The sequence below is a fragment of the Grammomys surdaster genome, unplaced genomic scaffold (genome assembly GCF_004785775.1).
Source record: "Grammomys surdaster isolate TR1022 unplaced genomic scaffold, NIH_TR_1.0 164, whole genome shotgun sequence".
In the NCBI taxonomy this organism is placed as follows: Eukaryota; Metazoa; Chordata; class Mammalia; order Rodentia; family Muridae; genus Grammomys; species Grammomys surdaster.
In genome coordinates this window covers 2,673,304-2,689,170 of record NW_021604612.1, presented here as the reverse complement: position 1 = coordinate 2,689,170, position 15,867 = coordinate 2,673,304, and the positions used below count along the sequence as shown (strand labels likewise).

Below are 15,867 nucleotides of genomic sequence, written 5' to 3'. Positions count from 1 at the left end.
CATGTCACCCTGAAAGGCCTGGGAGGTGTCAGGATCTGAACCCTCAGGTGGTGAACCCTCCTGAGGTTATGTCTGAAGAGGCCAGCGTCACTGCAGTTAAGCTCAGAGGAACTCACTTGCTCTGTGGGTCTGTGTGCATCATGATAATTCTGGAACTTTGATTTCTTTAAAAAACACAGAAAAAACGTAAGAATGTGCTTTCATTTTAATCGCAGGTGTGGGGGTGTGGGACTGCTTTTGACTGTCTTCCCAGCTCACTGATTTGCCTCGTGCTCTAGCAGAGGCGTGGTTTTGCCAGCTGCAGAGTTTCTGTTGATTGTGTGATGTTTGGGATTCTGGGAACTACTCAGAGGGTGTGTAAACGCTACCACCCTGGGAGGTGTGGTTGGTGGTCACTCAGGGAGGCTGGTTGTGGTTTGTTAGTAGTTGTGTCCAAAGAAGAAACAAAAGCAACAAGCTTCAGGATCTCTCTCTCCTCTTCCCTTACTAGTTAATATTGGGAGAGAAACGGGTGTGGTGGGGATGAAGGTGGAAAAAGAACCTGCAAAGTAGCAAAGACCAGCTACAGCGTGTGTGTGTGTACACGCGTGTGCATGCACGCACACACATGTATCTATTCACAAGTGTCTGTTCTCCGTCCACCATATGGGTCTCAAGTGCTGAACACATCAGGCTTTGTGACAAAGTGCTTCTAACCCTTAAGCCATCTTGAGAAACTAATTTCCATCCACAGCCCAGGGGTTCAGAAATAACTCTGGGCTGGCAGGGAGAAGCAGGTGGCGCGGCTGGTTAGGTCTAAGTGCTCGGCGCTGTCTTGGGAGTCAGGGCTCAGGCATGCATGGCGGGAGGACTCTCACGAATGCCATGCCTGCAGTGACTGGGGAAAGGAACACGGGAGTGGCGGGCTGGTGTGCTAATCCGAGGATGAGCACTGTGGGGCGGCACACAGGCAGCCTTGTGTCTTCCGGACTCTGAAGGCTGCAGATGTGCAGATCATCTGGAGTCCTGCAAGGAGCTTTAGAAAAGCCAATTTCAATAGAGAAAGGTGGAACTGAAGGAAAGTGAGTAAGGAAGCAACGGTGTGAGGACTGCTCGCAGAAGCGTGACTGTGTCCTGGTGACCATAAAGGTCCCCTTCCTCAAATAAAGACGAGGTGTCAGACTCCACATGGCTGACCCAGGCCAGGTCATGGAGAACGTCGCAGCCTGCTTTGGTTCATCAACAGAAAGCTCCGAAAACCCAGGCAGCAGGAACAGGGCTGTGTTGACTTCCTGTGGCAGCACGGTCTGTCTCATGCCGTGCCATCTCGTCTGTGTGTCTGTGGCTAAGGCCCAGCTCCCCTAGGGAGATGGATGGGAGCAGCCTGGAGGACAGGCTGTCTGCACAGAGCGTCCATCATTCCTTGGCCATAGCAACCGCATCCCATCTCTATACAGAATACTCCTTAGAGGAACTGAGTCAGACGGGGGTCCTGCCCTACATAATGACATGCCAGCAACACCCAGCGCCATCCGGCCTACCGCGATGGAAAGCAGCAGTGACACCTGAGGCAAGCTTTACTTCACGATTAGTGAGCATATGAAAAGAGCGAATACTCGCAAGTGTGTGCTGTTAAACAGTGCATGGCCACAGCCGAGAACCGTGGCGGGAAGTGAAACAGACTAAGAACCGGGTCCGTGGTGGAAGGAAAGTGTCGCAGCCTTCAAACCCCGGCTCTCTAAGTGATTCTGGGTTCCCATAACCAGGGAAAACACCCTACAGTCAGCCAGAGGTGCAGAATCTTGAATACAAAGATACAAGTTGTAACGATGCAACTGTCACTACAAGGACCCACGGCGGCTTGCAGAGGTGAGCTGGGATCTAACAGTGGGGACGTGCTCATCTGCGATTCTGAGTCTCCTGCCATTTCTCCAGGGCCATTTGTTCCTCTGGGCACTTAATTCCCATGGGGGCTGCACACAGGCCTTGCCCAGACTCAGGAGGTCCCTAGTGGAGGCCCTGCCTTTACCAGGTTAACCAACCAAGTGACCTTGAGGACTCTTCAGGGGTGGGACGTGTTGGGCTCAAGTGCTGTACAGGATTCTTTTCTTCTTGATGGCGTAGAGCTGGGGCAAGGCCCACACAGGTTAAAGGTTAAGTACCCCACACTAAGCACCCCAGCCCCTAGGGGTGGCTCACAACACTTCCACACAAGGGCTCCTTTGTCACTGTCTTTCTAGACTGACAGCTTTTCCACGATACACAAGTGGTCCCTGGGGGACTACACAGCTCATAACGGGAAATAACTCCACCAAGACCTATGAGCCTTCAATAGAATGATGTCTAAACAGCAATTTTAAAACCTAAACAGCTCCCGCTTCCCTCTGGCTGGTCCTCTCTGAACTGACAGCTACAGGTGAGACGAGAGAGAGAGACCTACGTATCCTGTCATGGACTATGACTTCTTAGAGTAACTCTAATATCTACTTATAAAGCACTGCACGACCTCTGGCGGCACTGTACACGAGTCTGCAGGGCCTGTCTGGGTGAGCACGGCATCCTGGCGTCTATGGACCATGATGTGCCTGACAGGCCTGGCTTAAGTAGCCAGCAGCACCCTGAGCCCTGGCCAGAACCAACGCTGTATAACTGTCTGGAGCAGTATCAAGTCGGCTTGCTTCTCTGTGCTCAGCGTCAGTCCCAGGCAATTCTGTGGTGTCCGTGAGGCTGAGGAGAGAAAGTAGAACATTTAGTCAGGCCAGCAGTCGGGAGCCCCGGGAACAGACTCCCTTTATCAGGAGCCGACAAGTGAGATCTCACGGACCGCTGAGAAAGCCTGGACTCTGAGCCATAAATGAGGCTCTTTGAGAGTGCCGAGACACTCATGTGTGCTCTGTGAAGCACATCCCGAGACACGATGCATGCTCGGGTGACTTTGGAAATGCTGTTCCCTGTGCTTGGAGCCGTCTCTCTACAGGGGTTTGAGGCTCTACAGCAAATGGAAGACCTACTCCAGTCTCACTACCCTGGCCTCTGGTTCTGAAGCAAAGAATGCTCTCTCTGAAGCATACACCCCTCAGAATTCCAGGGCCAGGTGGCCCTAGCTCCAGAGCCTAGTCAGCGAGTCCCTCACGACAGGCATGACAGCCTTTGCTCCTCCGTGCTCCAGGGTGCCCTGCTCGGTGCTCACACATAAAGATGCTCAGAAAGAGACAGAGCAGAGGAAAAGGGGGAGACAGGCATAGACCTCTTGGTCACCCAGCTTCACTGGACAGCGGGGATCTGATCCCACTGTCACCTCTCACCAGCTACGGCCATGGCTCTTCTGGATTGCACTTTGCCCCGCAACAGAGTGGGCAGGCACACGATCAGCAGTCAGCCTCTTGGTCTCTGCAAAGGCTGAAGCAGGAGGGACCACAGCAGAACTCTTGGACCATCTGAGGTCCAGTCAAGGAATGGCAGCCTTTGAACAGAGCCGATGACCAGTGGGGACAAACGGACAGGGAGGAGGTAAGAAGAGCTCAGGATGGGGCCATGGTGGCTCACCGCATGGCAGGTACCCACCTTGGGCCGGTAGCCCTCCTCCGCCATGGTCTTCGCCTCCTGCTGCAGCAGAGCATCGGAGAGCTCTTCTGCCTGCTTGGCCTCCTCCTCCTCCTCCTCCTCCTGCCGGGCCGCTTCCCATTCCTGGACCTGGCGCTCCGCAACCTGGACACCAAGAACAGAGTCACCAGAGACAGGGCCTATAGGGCACAGCCCTCCTCCAGGCAAGGACACTGACGACAAGCGCTAGCAGCCAGGACGAGAACCTGAGGACTGGGAAAGGCCATGCAGATGGTACTGTGAACCGTGTCACAACACTGAATGCAGAAGAAAAGGGACAGTGACATCAGCCTGGTTTCCGCAGACTAAGGAACCCGAATGAAGCCTGCACCACAGAGCCACGGCTCAGTGGTCAGGCCAAACTGCTCTCACAGAGAAACAGTTCAGTTCCCAGCAACCACAGGGGAGTGGCTTTCACCTGCTTCTGACTTAGCTCCAGGAGATCCAGTGCCTCCTACTGGCCGCCTTGGACACCGCACACAAATGCACAGACCCAAATTCAGACACACACACACGCACGCACGCACGCATGCACGCACGCACGCACGCACGCTCACACACGCGCACACAGAGAATTCTTTTAAAACGTCAGGGCTGCTACAGAAGCCAAAAGGGATGTGGAGCTGTGCACGCAATGGGACGGAATCAAGGGACTCGGAGCTCCGCCCCGCAGTGCTCCGCCCTGCAGTGTCCTGAGAACCCTGCAGAGCCAGCTGCCTCCAGGGTCCTGTCCTGTAGGGGCTCCCCTTGCCCTTGGGCCCCACCTGGGCTTCTAGCTCCTGCTTCCTGGCAGACTTGAGCGCTTCACTCTCTTCCTTTGCTCGCTGAGCTAACTGCTTCCCCTCCTCGAGACTCCTGAGGAGTTTCTCCCTGTGTTTCAGGGTCTCCTCTTGCGCTCGCCGGTTCTGTTCAATCTTCTCTTGGATCTGCTTCTGCCTCCCGGTCAGAACCTGGCCAAGAGGGAGAGAAGGCTTGGATTTCGGTCTAAAACATCTGCTCCAAGCCTAACCCTGACTACAGCAGCATCCATACCCACCCAGCCTAACCCGCCCTAATGCGGAGACACCAGGCCTGAGCCACAGGCCCAGTATGGCCCACTGCTCTTTCCCCCCATCCCAGCTGTCCTGGCCAGTTTTCTACTGTTTAGTTTCATTTGTTTTTCTACCTCTCCATCCACACACTGGAGTCATCTGAGAAGAATCTCAGTGAGAGAATGCCTCCATCGATCGGGCGGCCTACAGGCCGTCAATAGGGAACTTTCTTGGTTAATGACTGATGTAAAGGACCCAGCCCACCATGGATGGTACCACACTTGGGCATGGAGCCCCAGGCTGTATGAGGAAGCAAGCTGAGCCAGTCCTGAGGAGCAAGCCAGCGAGCAGCACTCCTCCACGGCCTCTGTGTCTATTCCTGGCTTCCCTCAGTGACAGACTGTGACCTGAGAGCTGTAAGCCAAAATAAACCCTTTCCTCTCAAGTTGCTTTAGCCTATCACGATAGAAACCCTGAAAGATACCAACCTACAGGGCACAGCAGGGCTTTGGGGAAGACAGTAAAATTCTGGGGAGCTCTCTCCACAGGCAGGGAGAGCTTCAGAGAAACACAGTGAGATCAGCCCAGCAGTGGCGAGCCACACAGGTCGCCGCCGGGATGGAGCCACGCACCCCTCCACTGCTCCAAGCAGCAGACACCTGCTGCTGTTTGGAACTTGAACCCTGACCCAGAGCACTGTGATGTCCAGCCCCAGCCCAGGAACCAAGAAGCCACCAGACCTGCCAACACGTGTCCTGTAAGGAGGGGACAATAACTGTGGCCACCAGCAGGGGTCACTGAAGTGAGGAAGAGGAAAGCCACAGGCTGCCTTATGCAAAAACGAGCACCACCAGCCGTGGCCGGTGTCCACATGCAGAAGTGATTGTCCCTGCCCACTCTGACACAGCTTGCAGTGCATGCGTGACAAGGACTTGGCAGCTAGGTCCCTACAGTCCTCACAGACGCTGCTCCACTGCTAGTTGCTGCCCCTAGGGAGGCCGTTCGAGGGTGGAGGAGCACGCCGAGGCTGTGGGTGCTGAGAGACATGCTGGTGAGAATGTTCCAAATCAAATCCATGATCGGGGTGGGGAAGAGTGATTTTTGGAATTACCTCACTCATCAGTCTGTCCCGCGCCGTCTGCTCTCGAGCCCACTCTGCCTCTCTCCTCTCCCACATCTCCTTGGCCTCCTCCCTGGACAAACACAAAAGGAACAAGAGAGGCCCCACACCGTCACCAAAGGCTGATGGATAGGAGGGCACACGCAGCCGCCAAGCGCATCCACACCAGCTTTCCTACGACAATGACAGTTAAGGACACGGCTGAAGTATTTTAGGTCATGATTTAGCACTGAGGTAATAAAACCATCAAGCCAGAGACAGGAGGAGGGTATTGCCTGTGCCTGAGCCCGGTCACCACACTCCCGGGATTACTACTGGTTTACCTCCAGGCAGCTAGCAACCTCCTCTGGTCTCCATGACCACATACCCACCGCTTGACTGCATGTCAGGAGCCAATAAGGGTGTCTGGACGTCGGTGTAGACTGCCTATCATTGGGCTATTTCCATCTATGGGTTGGACTTTTAGGCCCCAAAGCTGGGCACACAGGCCAGCAGTCCCAGTCCCGGGTCGCTAAGGAGATCACTGAAGAGGTACTGACCAGCCAAGGTACCATGGCGGCACTATCATCAGGAGCGTGTTAGGATCCAGACCAATTGTTACAGAGCTAAGCAGCGTTAAACATTTCCACACTGGAAGCAATCTCCTCATGCTGTCTTGAGACTTGACATGAACACATTGTTACTCAGAACCATATAGATTCCCACCCTGAAGAACACCAGGTCACTACCGAAGCCACTAGCAAAGACATATTCCCTGGGGGTGGTGAGTGAGTTACAAGGACAGAAATCTCAAAACAAAAGTGGCCCGCCCGCCCAGGGACCGCGGGCATCTCACAGAGCCTCCGGCCCAGCACTGTCCCCTCACCTCAGCAGCTGCTGCAGCTCCGCCTCCCGAGCTTTCTCCAGCTGCAGCTGCTCCTCGATGACCTGCTTCATCCAGGCTGCATCGGCCTGGGCTCGCTCCCGCCTGACCAGTTCCACCCGCTGCAGCTCATCTTCCTTCTCCAGGAGTGCCTGCAGGATCCGCCCATCAGCCTCCTAGATGAAGGAGTGGAGCCTGTGGGTGGGCGTGGCCTGTGGGTGGGCTGGTCAGAGCCCTGGCCCAGCACAGTGGGCCCGCCTTCCCACCCAGCCCCTTCTACCCAGCCATGCATGGTCTGACACCTTCTCAGGCAGACGGGAAGGGGCTGGAGTGCTTCTGATAACCACACCATCCGCTTGCCAGTAAAAGGAGTGACCCCTTCTAGTACCTGTACCACAACAGGCATACGCCCCTGGACATGCATGACAGCACACTTTAGAACAGTATGTGGCAAGAAGCCATTTTAGAAGTTACAGCAGAACTCGAACAGACACAGGCACAAACGGCTCACCGCAACTTTACAGTAAATGGGGAGACCCAGAAATCACAGAATGCTCACTGGCAGGGAGTGCCCTGTCACCCACGTCTACACAACTCTACACTGCAGCACAAGCAGGGGGGATTCTGGGGTGGAACAGAACAGTGTGACAGGACACCCACATCTGATCAGAGGAGGCAGACGGTCAGGAAACTGTTCGTGACAGGAACACCAAGCAGCTACCTTACAAAGCCCAACCAGCGTACACTTGCTTCCCTTTCCTGCTAAAAAGTTGTGAGCAAAATGTAACTGAACCGGCCCTGGGAAACATGCTCAGAAGGAACTGCCTCTGTGGGTGTGAGGTAAACAAGACCAGGAGAATCTGCCCGGAAGCAGGCATCACTGCAGACAGGAAGGACACCGAGGCAGGCACGCTACAGACACCGAGGCAAGCAAGGAGAACCTTGCTTTGTGCCTCACCAGAAACAGACTGGAACAGATCAAACCAGACTGGAACAGGCCGGACCCACTCTGCGAGGTGACTTCGAGTTAAACCAATTAACATCTGCGTCTCTCCACTATTTTTCCCATGACTACCTGAGGACTGAGCCGGACTGAGCCGGCAAGATGGCTCAGCAGGTCAAAGCCCTTGCCAAACAGACCCGAGAGCCTGGAAGAAGGAAGGGACTTCCTCCTCGAGGTTCTCCTCTGACCTTCACGTGTGCACGGTGGGTAGCACATGCACGCCTCCCCCACACTCCGAGTAATAACATTTCAGTGTCTGTTTATGGGTTTTGACTGGATGCATGTGCACACGTATACCCGATGCCTGCAAAGGGGCATTAGGTTCTTGGAACTAGGGTTTCGGAGGGTTACGAGCCTTGTAGCACCATGTGGGTGCTGGGAACCAAATCTCTGCAGGAGCAGCAAGTGATCGTAACCACCGAGCTGTCTCTCCATTCCCCACCTTCCTTCCTTCATTTACGTATTTATTTTAAATGAATACCTATGAATCAGGTATGGTGGCACATGCCTTTGATCCTAGCACTTGGGAAGCAGACACAGATGCATTTCTGTGAGTTTAAGGCCAGTCTAGTCTACATAGCATGTTCCTAGCCAGCCAAGGGTACACTGTGAGACCCTGTCTCAAAAACACACATAAACAGGGCTGGAGAGATGACTCAATGGTTAAGAGCACTGACTTCTTCCAGAGGTCCTGAGTTCACAACCATCTGTAATGGGATCTGATGCCCTCTCCTGGTGTGTCTGTAGATAGCTACAGTGTACTCATATAAATTTAAAAACAAAACAAAAAAAAAACAAGAACAAACAAACAAAAACCCAAAACAATGCGGTCCACCATGGCCGCAGGGAGCCGCCTCGCTCAGGTACAGACGGCATTGGTAGAGTTGTCGAGGGACCCATGCTGCAAGCTCTCTTCCTCTCTGCACCGTCCACCAGCACTGCTCTGCGCCCATCTGGGAAGCAATGCGAGGGTGCACTCAGGCCCTGCCTACACAGTGGCAGTGCTGTTCCCAGAGGACGGAGAAAGCCTACCGGCACGGCGGCAACTCCACACAGCGGCTCACTCACCAGCTCCTCCTGGATCTCCTGGGTGCGTCTGTTGAGCTGCGCGTTGTACTGCCGTCTCAAGAAGCTCCTAAAGATGGGAGTCGAGCAGCTTCAGTCCCAATTAACAGCTACTCCCTAAGGCCACACCCCGCAGGCCACACCTCCCCGCAGGCCACACCCCCTTTGGGTCTCAGGGGACCCCAGGGAAGTCTGAGAAGGCAAGGGGCCCGCCCTGCTGGGAAGAGCCCCGGCTCCCGCACACACCCTAGCTCGGTCTTGCGCCGGAGGGCTGCCATCTGCCTCCTCTCTTCCTCCAGCCTTTCCAGCTCCCAGCGCTGCTTCAACAGGTTCTCCTGCTCCTTCTTCAGTTTGGTTGCCTATGGTTACAACGGTAAACCCAAGTAAGGGGGTGGGGGGCAATCAGACTGTCCTGGCGCACAGCTCCAGGTCTGGCAGGTACCCTGATGCTCATGGCCCCCTCACTGTGACTCTTGAGTCCCTCCTCAACTAAGCCATTCCTACAAGGCTGGCCCAGCCGGAGAGACTTCCTGTGCTGGCCCACACTTAGTAACCTAGCTTCGGTCTCCTTGGCCAGCACAGCAGCCGTGTGAGGCCAGAGGGGAGCAAGTCCTGGCTTGGGCGCTATCTCTACATCTCGAATGAGGAGGCGCCACATTTCTAGTTACTAAAACAATGGGGTCAGGGAAAGGGAAACAGCAAGACCAACAAAGAGAGACCTCCCTCCATCTGAACAGAAGACTCAGCTCTCTCAGGAGACCACAGTGTCCTCAAAGGCAGGACCAAACTCTCTCATGACTTACATACTGAGACCCAAACCTGTTACTAGTGGAACGCTGTATGTTGTATGCTAGCATGTCCCACTAGAAAAACCCTGATCTGAAAAGGCCCTGACGAGGTGTGTCACCCGAGTGGACAGGTATGTCTTAGACCATAATGTTCCAAAGTCTGAGGCACACTGTGAAGCGTCTCAGCAGAACCATGAGTGAGGTGCACACATGAGAAGAACACACACAGGCTGGATCTGGTTCACAGAACCCTTATCCCTGCTGGGGTCTGTTCAGAATGGCCTTTTAAATGCCCCCATTCCCGGGTATCAGCATGGTGAGTGGCTGGGCAGCGCTAGGAAGGTCCCCCTCACCTCCATCTCCTTCTGCTTCAGCTCCTCCATCTGCTGGCACAGCGCCTCGGCCTGCAGGCGCCCCTCTAGCTGCCTCCTCTCCTCCTCGGCTTTCATCCTCGCCTCGGCTTCCCTGCGGGCTGCGGCATACTCGTTCTCAACCCTCTTGTTCTCCTGCTTCTCAGTGGCTTCTTGCTATAAGGGAACAGTGTGTCAACATGCGGCCATTCAGCTGGCCGGCAGAGCCCAGGTAAGCTCGGCCTGGAAGCCCCAGGCCTCAGCCACGCCAGGTTTCTCCCTCCCGCCACAAGATAACTCGATGAACCTAGACACGAAATGTCGCATGCATCTTGTGGACTCAACCCCAGAGGTGCTGCACTTAGTAAGCCAGGGCCCAGTGTGTGGGATGCAGGCTTATGATGCTGGGCGGGAGGTGGCTTGGCAGTTAAGGGCTCACATTGCTCTTCCGAGCATGAGCCGAGTTCCGTTCCTGGTACCCAGATCAGTCGGCTAACAGACATTCTAAATCCTCCTCCGAGTGATCTGATGCCCTCACCTTGCCTCTCAGTTACCAGCACACGTGGTACACACACACTCAAACACATAAATAAAATAAAAAAATAAAAACCTGAGGCTGGAGCGATGGTTCCATGGTTAAGGCACTGACTGTGGCTGCCCTTCCAGAGGACCCGGGTTCAATTCCCAGCACCTACATGGCGGCTCACAGCTGTCCATAACTCTAGTTCCGGAGGATTCAACACCCTATTCTGTTCTCCAAAGGTACCAGGCATGCTTGAAATACACAGACATACAGGCAGGGAATATACTCATACACAGAAAATAAATTTTAAATTGCTTTTTAATTTAAAAAAGCTGGCAAAAGATTCTATGCTTGTAGCCTTAGTCTCAGGGAAATGGGAACTGATGGGTCCCTGTAGGTCCTCGGAAGTCTACTTGGGAAAGTTAAAGACTTCTGAAAGACCATCTGTCAAGAAAAGACGGCTAGCTCCTAGGAAATATCACCTACAGACACGTGCACACACCTACACATGTGAATACACACATGCGCACACACACACACACACACACATGCATGTGAGCATGCGCAAAGCAAACATCAGCCTGCACGTGCAGCAAGCAGCTGGGCAGGCACCTGAGCTCATCCCGCCAAGAGCATGAAAACTAGACAGCGTGTGAGGGTCACACATCACACACCACAGGGTCACAAGTGCGGACGGAACCACACAATGTTGAGGGTCACACATCACACACCTGTTTCTTTTCTTCTTTCTGTGTTGCCCAAGAGTTTATCACGTGCTTCTTGTGAAGGTCCAACTCAAGCTGGGATGAGAGAGAAAATATTAATTTCCCCGAGGGCTTGCGTGTGACTGACTGAGGTGACTGACTGTGGCCTGTGCCACCTGTTGGAACCTGACCATGACTCGCTACCCCAACAACAACTGTCTGATGAGGGCCAGCGAGAGGGCTCAAGTGTAAAGTCACAGCCTGCACACTGGAGGTCGATCCCTGGCACTACCCATGTGCAAAGCAGGATGTGGTGGCATGCATGTGGATCCTGGCACCTCTGTGGTAAGGTGGGAGGCAGAGACAAGAGGACGCTCTACAAGCCCAGAAGTTCAAGGGTCAGCCAGCCAGAGTTCAACTTTGCAGCAGAAAAGGACAAACTCTGCCTCTGTAAGGCAGGAGGGGAGAAGTGACACCCAACAGTTGACCTCTGACCTCCACGCAAGGGCCACGACACACCTGTGTCCCTCTCACACACAACCATCAATAAAAGCAACAACAAAACCCAATCTGAACGTTCAGCAAGTAGGAAACCAAAGATTCATGTGCTTCTTTGCCTGTCTACACTGGAACAAAAGAGCCAAAGCTCTCTCCGGGAGCCCGAGGAGAGCAGGGAGCATTCCTCAAACAAAACTGCAATCTGAAAAGCGAGCCCAGGAGACGCTGGGTGAGCACAGCCAGCCCTCTGCACTCAGAGACCCGGCTGCCTCTGCCCTCCAGTGCCGAGAGTAAAGGAGTGAACGCCAGCACTCAGGAGGCAGAGGCAGGTGGATCTCTGTGAGTTCTAATCCAGTCCAGTCTACACAGTGAGTTCCAGGACAGCCAGGGCCACATAGTGAGACCCTGTTTCAAAAACAAACAAACAAACAAACAAACAACAAGAGGAGAAAAAAGTGAACTATTCCATCCAGGTTTTTTTTTTTTTTAATATTTTTTATATTGTGTGTCTGGTGTGTGTGTGTGTCTGAGTGTGTGTGTGTGTGTGTAGGTGTGTGTGTGTGTAGGCCAGAGGACAACCTGTGGGAGTTGGTCCCTTCGCCCATGTTGGTGCTGGGATGAAATTCAGGTCACCAGGCTTGGCAGCAAACACCTTGACCTTCGGAGTCATCTCACCTGGAATTGCTACTGGCAACTTCTAGACACAACAAGCTACGTAAAGTGACGGTGTCGAGCTTATCCAAACATTGCTGAAGTGAGGAGACAGTACCAGTAACGGGCTTCATGCCCTCCAGCCAACCTATGCGCAGTGGTAGATGCCAACCCAGACATGACTCCCTCTGCCCCGGGATGCAGACATGGCTCCTGTTGCCTCCACCCATGCCCAGGCTTCACCTTAGGAGCCCAACATGCAGCACCACCCTCCCTGGCTCACTCTGACCAGGCTGCCAACAAAAGCACTCCAGCGTGAAGCTGAGGGAGCACCCCAGCGTGCAGCTGTGATCTTGCACATTGCTAAAGTGGCCCAGAGCCTCTGGAGGAAGGCCAGGCAGTGCTGCTCCAGGTCTGCCCATCTCCTCACCAGCTTCTTCTCTTCAGGACTCCCTAACCACTGGGCATCTTGGTCTCGCCTGGCCCTTTACAGCTTCCTGGGCTCTGTTGTTGAGGCACAGGGCACCTCTTCCAGTCGCCTCCATCCAGAAGGCCTCTTCCTCACGCCATATCATCCCACTGAAGCCATCGTCCGTCTAAGCTCCCCCCTCCAGGGACATCCCTTAGAGACATCCTAAGCCACTGCCTAGGTCTCTGTAGCCCAATGGGCAGAGAGCTCCTGGGCCAAAGACCATATCCCCCAAAGGCAGGCTGCGCGGCAGAGTTCACTGCTCAGCCCTGTCTGGCCAGATCTTCTGCCTGGATCTCTTTTTCCCTCTGTATCAGCACAACACACATCCAGACTCAGAAACAAAGGCACAAAACCTGAAAACATGACGGACATCACCTACGCAGGCGAAGCAAGGGACGCTTAGTTCTCACCTCTCGCAGTTTGGGGTTGTTCTTCCTCCAGTGTTCATACAGAAGCTGTTCAGCAATCTGTCAAGAAAACACAGGCGACGCACTGGTCACACCCATTCACACTCAGACGAGGCACAACAGAACTCAGCTCAGGCCGTGAGCCTCTCCCTCCAGTGGTGACACCCCGTCTGCCATTCAAATCTGCTTCCTTTGCACACCAGCTCTGGGAACAAGACATTGAGCCGAATGGAAGGCGTGGACAAATGCCCCTCTCAGTGGACCAGGAGGGACTAAGGAATGAACTAAGATCTGATGCTACGGCTGGGTCCCTTCGAGGGGCACAAGTTTCCAAACACATACTAGGCTAAAACACGCAGACTGAGACTAGTTCCCGTAGCCACCCAAAAGATAAAATACAGTGTTCCCAGGTCTTTGTGGGGCCACACAACTGAAAAGATGAAGGAGAATCCCATGCAGTGATTTATCAGCCACGTACCAAACACCCCCTGTAAAGGTACGGTAAGAGCGGGCGCTGGCTTCCTGCCTGCTTGCCCTCACTCTTGCTGGCAAGCTCATCTACCCTGGGACTGGCCAGCGTTAACCGTAGAGAGACTCTCTTCTGCAATGGACTATGTGGAGGCATCGGCTGTCAATAAAACACCTCCGACCAACGAGCTGAGGCAGGATTAGAAGGTGGGACATGCAGGGGACAGAGAGAGGATTCTGGGAAATAGGTGCAGGAGATTCACCTCACCACTGATGGAGACAGACACACCAACATGAGGAGAGGTGACTAACCACATGGCATGGCTTAGACTAGTTTAAACAGGGTAACTGAGTTATGAGCTAGCGGAAACAAGCCAAAGCTATTGGCCTAGGCATTTATTCATATATAAGAAGTCTCAGAATTGTTATTTCAGGGAACCAAGAGGCCAGTTGGAAATGCATGAGGTTACAACGGCCTCCAACTTCTCCAGGATTCTGACACAGACCGAGAGTCAGAAGTTCTGCTCCATGCTTTCCTCATTATAATCGCTTGAGACCCTCAGGAACCACGAGCTAAAATAAACCTTCCCTCTTGGGGGGAGGAGTGCCTTCCCCATGGGCCCTAGTCACCTGACCAGCTCCTCTGACCAGGCACCCAAGAACAACCCCATACACCAATTCCTCAGTTCCTGCCAGGGAGGCTCGCGCCCTGCAACCGGCTTCCGGTCTAGGGTAGTTACCAGTTTCCTTTGTTCTTCTCGGGCCGACTTCAGGTCCCTGTGCTGCTCCCGGAGTCTTCGTTCCCGCAGGCTCATGCTCAGCCGCAGCTCCTCCAGCTCGGCGGCCAGCAAGTCCTGCTCCTCCAGCATAAGCTCCCTGAGTCTCTCCCGCCGCACCTCCAGATTCTTCCTCTTCTCCTCCTTCATCTTCTCGCAGTTGTAGGCGTGCATGCTAGGTAAGGAGCCCACTGCACATCAGTCACACCAGGTCAGGGTTTGATAGACATTTCTATACAAAGTTGGGGGGGTTAAACACCTACAGAGAAGACAATCGCTCTGCATTCGTTTTATCTTATAAAATCCACATTACTTCTCCCCAGCACATCCCCAGTTTCCAGCATCACCAGGAGGTAACTCAAGCTGTCACAAGCCACAGTCCCTAAGTCCCGAGGCTACACCTCCTGACTAGCTGGTGATAGGAACCGGTGGGTGAGGGACACACAAGACACTTGCCTCCGCTGGTAGGAGGTCTTGGAGCTCCATTCGGTCTGTTTGGAGTTGTGGATGTCCCAGGTCCTGAAATAGCGGCTGTTCTGTTCCCACTGCTGGCGAAACTGGTCCTCCTGCTGATGCTGGCGCTGGCGAAGATCCATGGATCTCCGGCTGGACCAATAAGAGGGCAACGTGGGTAGCGCCATCTGAAGGGAACGGCAACAGCAGTGGGCAAACACAGAGCCAGTTGTTAAGCCAGGGACCCCCACTCGAATGCCTCCTCTCTCTATTGATGGCAATCGCTCCCTGGCTGCACCTTTATCACAACTCTAAGACCCACATTCCCACCCCAGAACAACCGAATGATCAAATCTTAAGAATGGGGCCCACGCCAGAATGATGTTTTAAATGATTCGCCACCAAGGATGCAGATAATCAATTGAAATAAACCTGCCCTGTGCCCTGCAGTGGCCAGCCACTATCCTGGAGATTGCAGACACAGAAACTGTCCTGACAAGGCTGGGATAAGAAATCGAGAATTTTTACATTCTGCATAAAACTACAGGGGCAAGCAGGTCCCAGGGGCACGCCCCAGCGGTCCCAGGAACTTTAGGAGCCGAGGCAGGAAGATCCCTTGAATCTAGGAGTTCAAAACCATCCCGGACAAAACAGGAAGCCCCTGTCTCAAAAACAAACAAAAACAAGCCGAGACGAGGACGTAAAGATTACTAGGGCGTGCCGAGCGCTCGGCACACAACTTTTTACAGGTCCCGCGGCGACAAGGATGCCTCGGCCCGCCCCTCGGCCCAGCCTAACCTCTGACTCCTGCGCTCGGCGCCTGAAGTTCGCGGAGAAGGGTCGCCGGCCTCAGCTCGATCGCGCGCTCGCAGGCTCCGAGGGTCTCGCGGCGCCCGCTGCACAGACGCCGCCAGCCGTTTCCTCGCCGGTTGCCGGGCAGCCCCGCGGGACGACGGAGCACCGCGAAGGCCAAACTTCCTCCCGCGCGACACCCGCCGCTCTCCAAGAAAAAGGAACGGTGGAGTGTTTTGCTTTGTTTTGTTTTTTTCCTCTGGCGCGCCCTGGTGGTGGGAGGTAAATCGACAGTAATTGTTAGTCCTTGAAGTAGAGGAGG

At 54.1% G+C, this 15,867-nt stretch overlaps 1 protein-coding gene across 1 annotated transcript; it reads right to left on the bottom strand.

The window, feature by feature from the left end:
* Positions 1–1,538: 1,538 nt before the first annotated feature.
* Tchp (trichoplein keratin filament binding) lies at positions 1,539–15,600 on the bottom strand. Its single transcript, XM_028765445.1, has 13 exons — positions 15,552–15,600; positions 14,757–14,941; positions 14,265–14,475; positions 13,060–13,116; positions 11,056–11,124; positions 9,805–9,978; positions 8,910–9,022; positions 8,667–8,733; positions 6,599–6,771; positions 5,725–5,806; positions 4,347–4,532; positions 3,544–3,687; positions 1,539–2,706 (listed from the first exon to the last, which is right to left on the bottom strand). Exons 2-13 carry the CDS (start codon positions 14,939–14,941, stop codon positions 2,674–2,676), a joined length of 1,494 nt encoding a protein of 497 aa, XP_028621278.1. The 5' UTR covers positions 15,552–15,600; the 3' UTR covers positions 1,539–2,673.
* Positions 15,601–15,867: the final 267 nt, after the last annotated feature.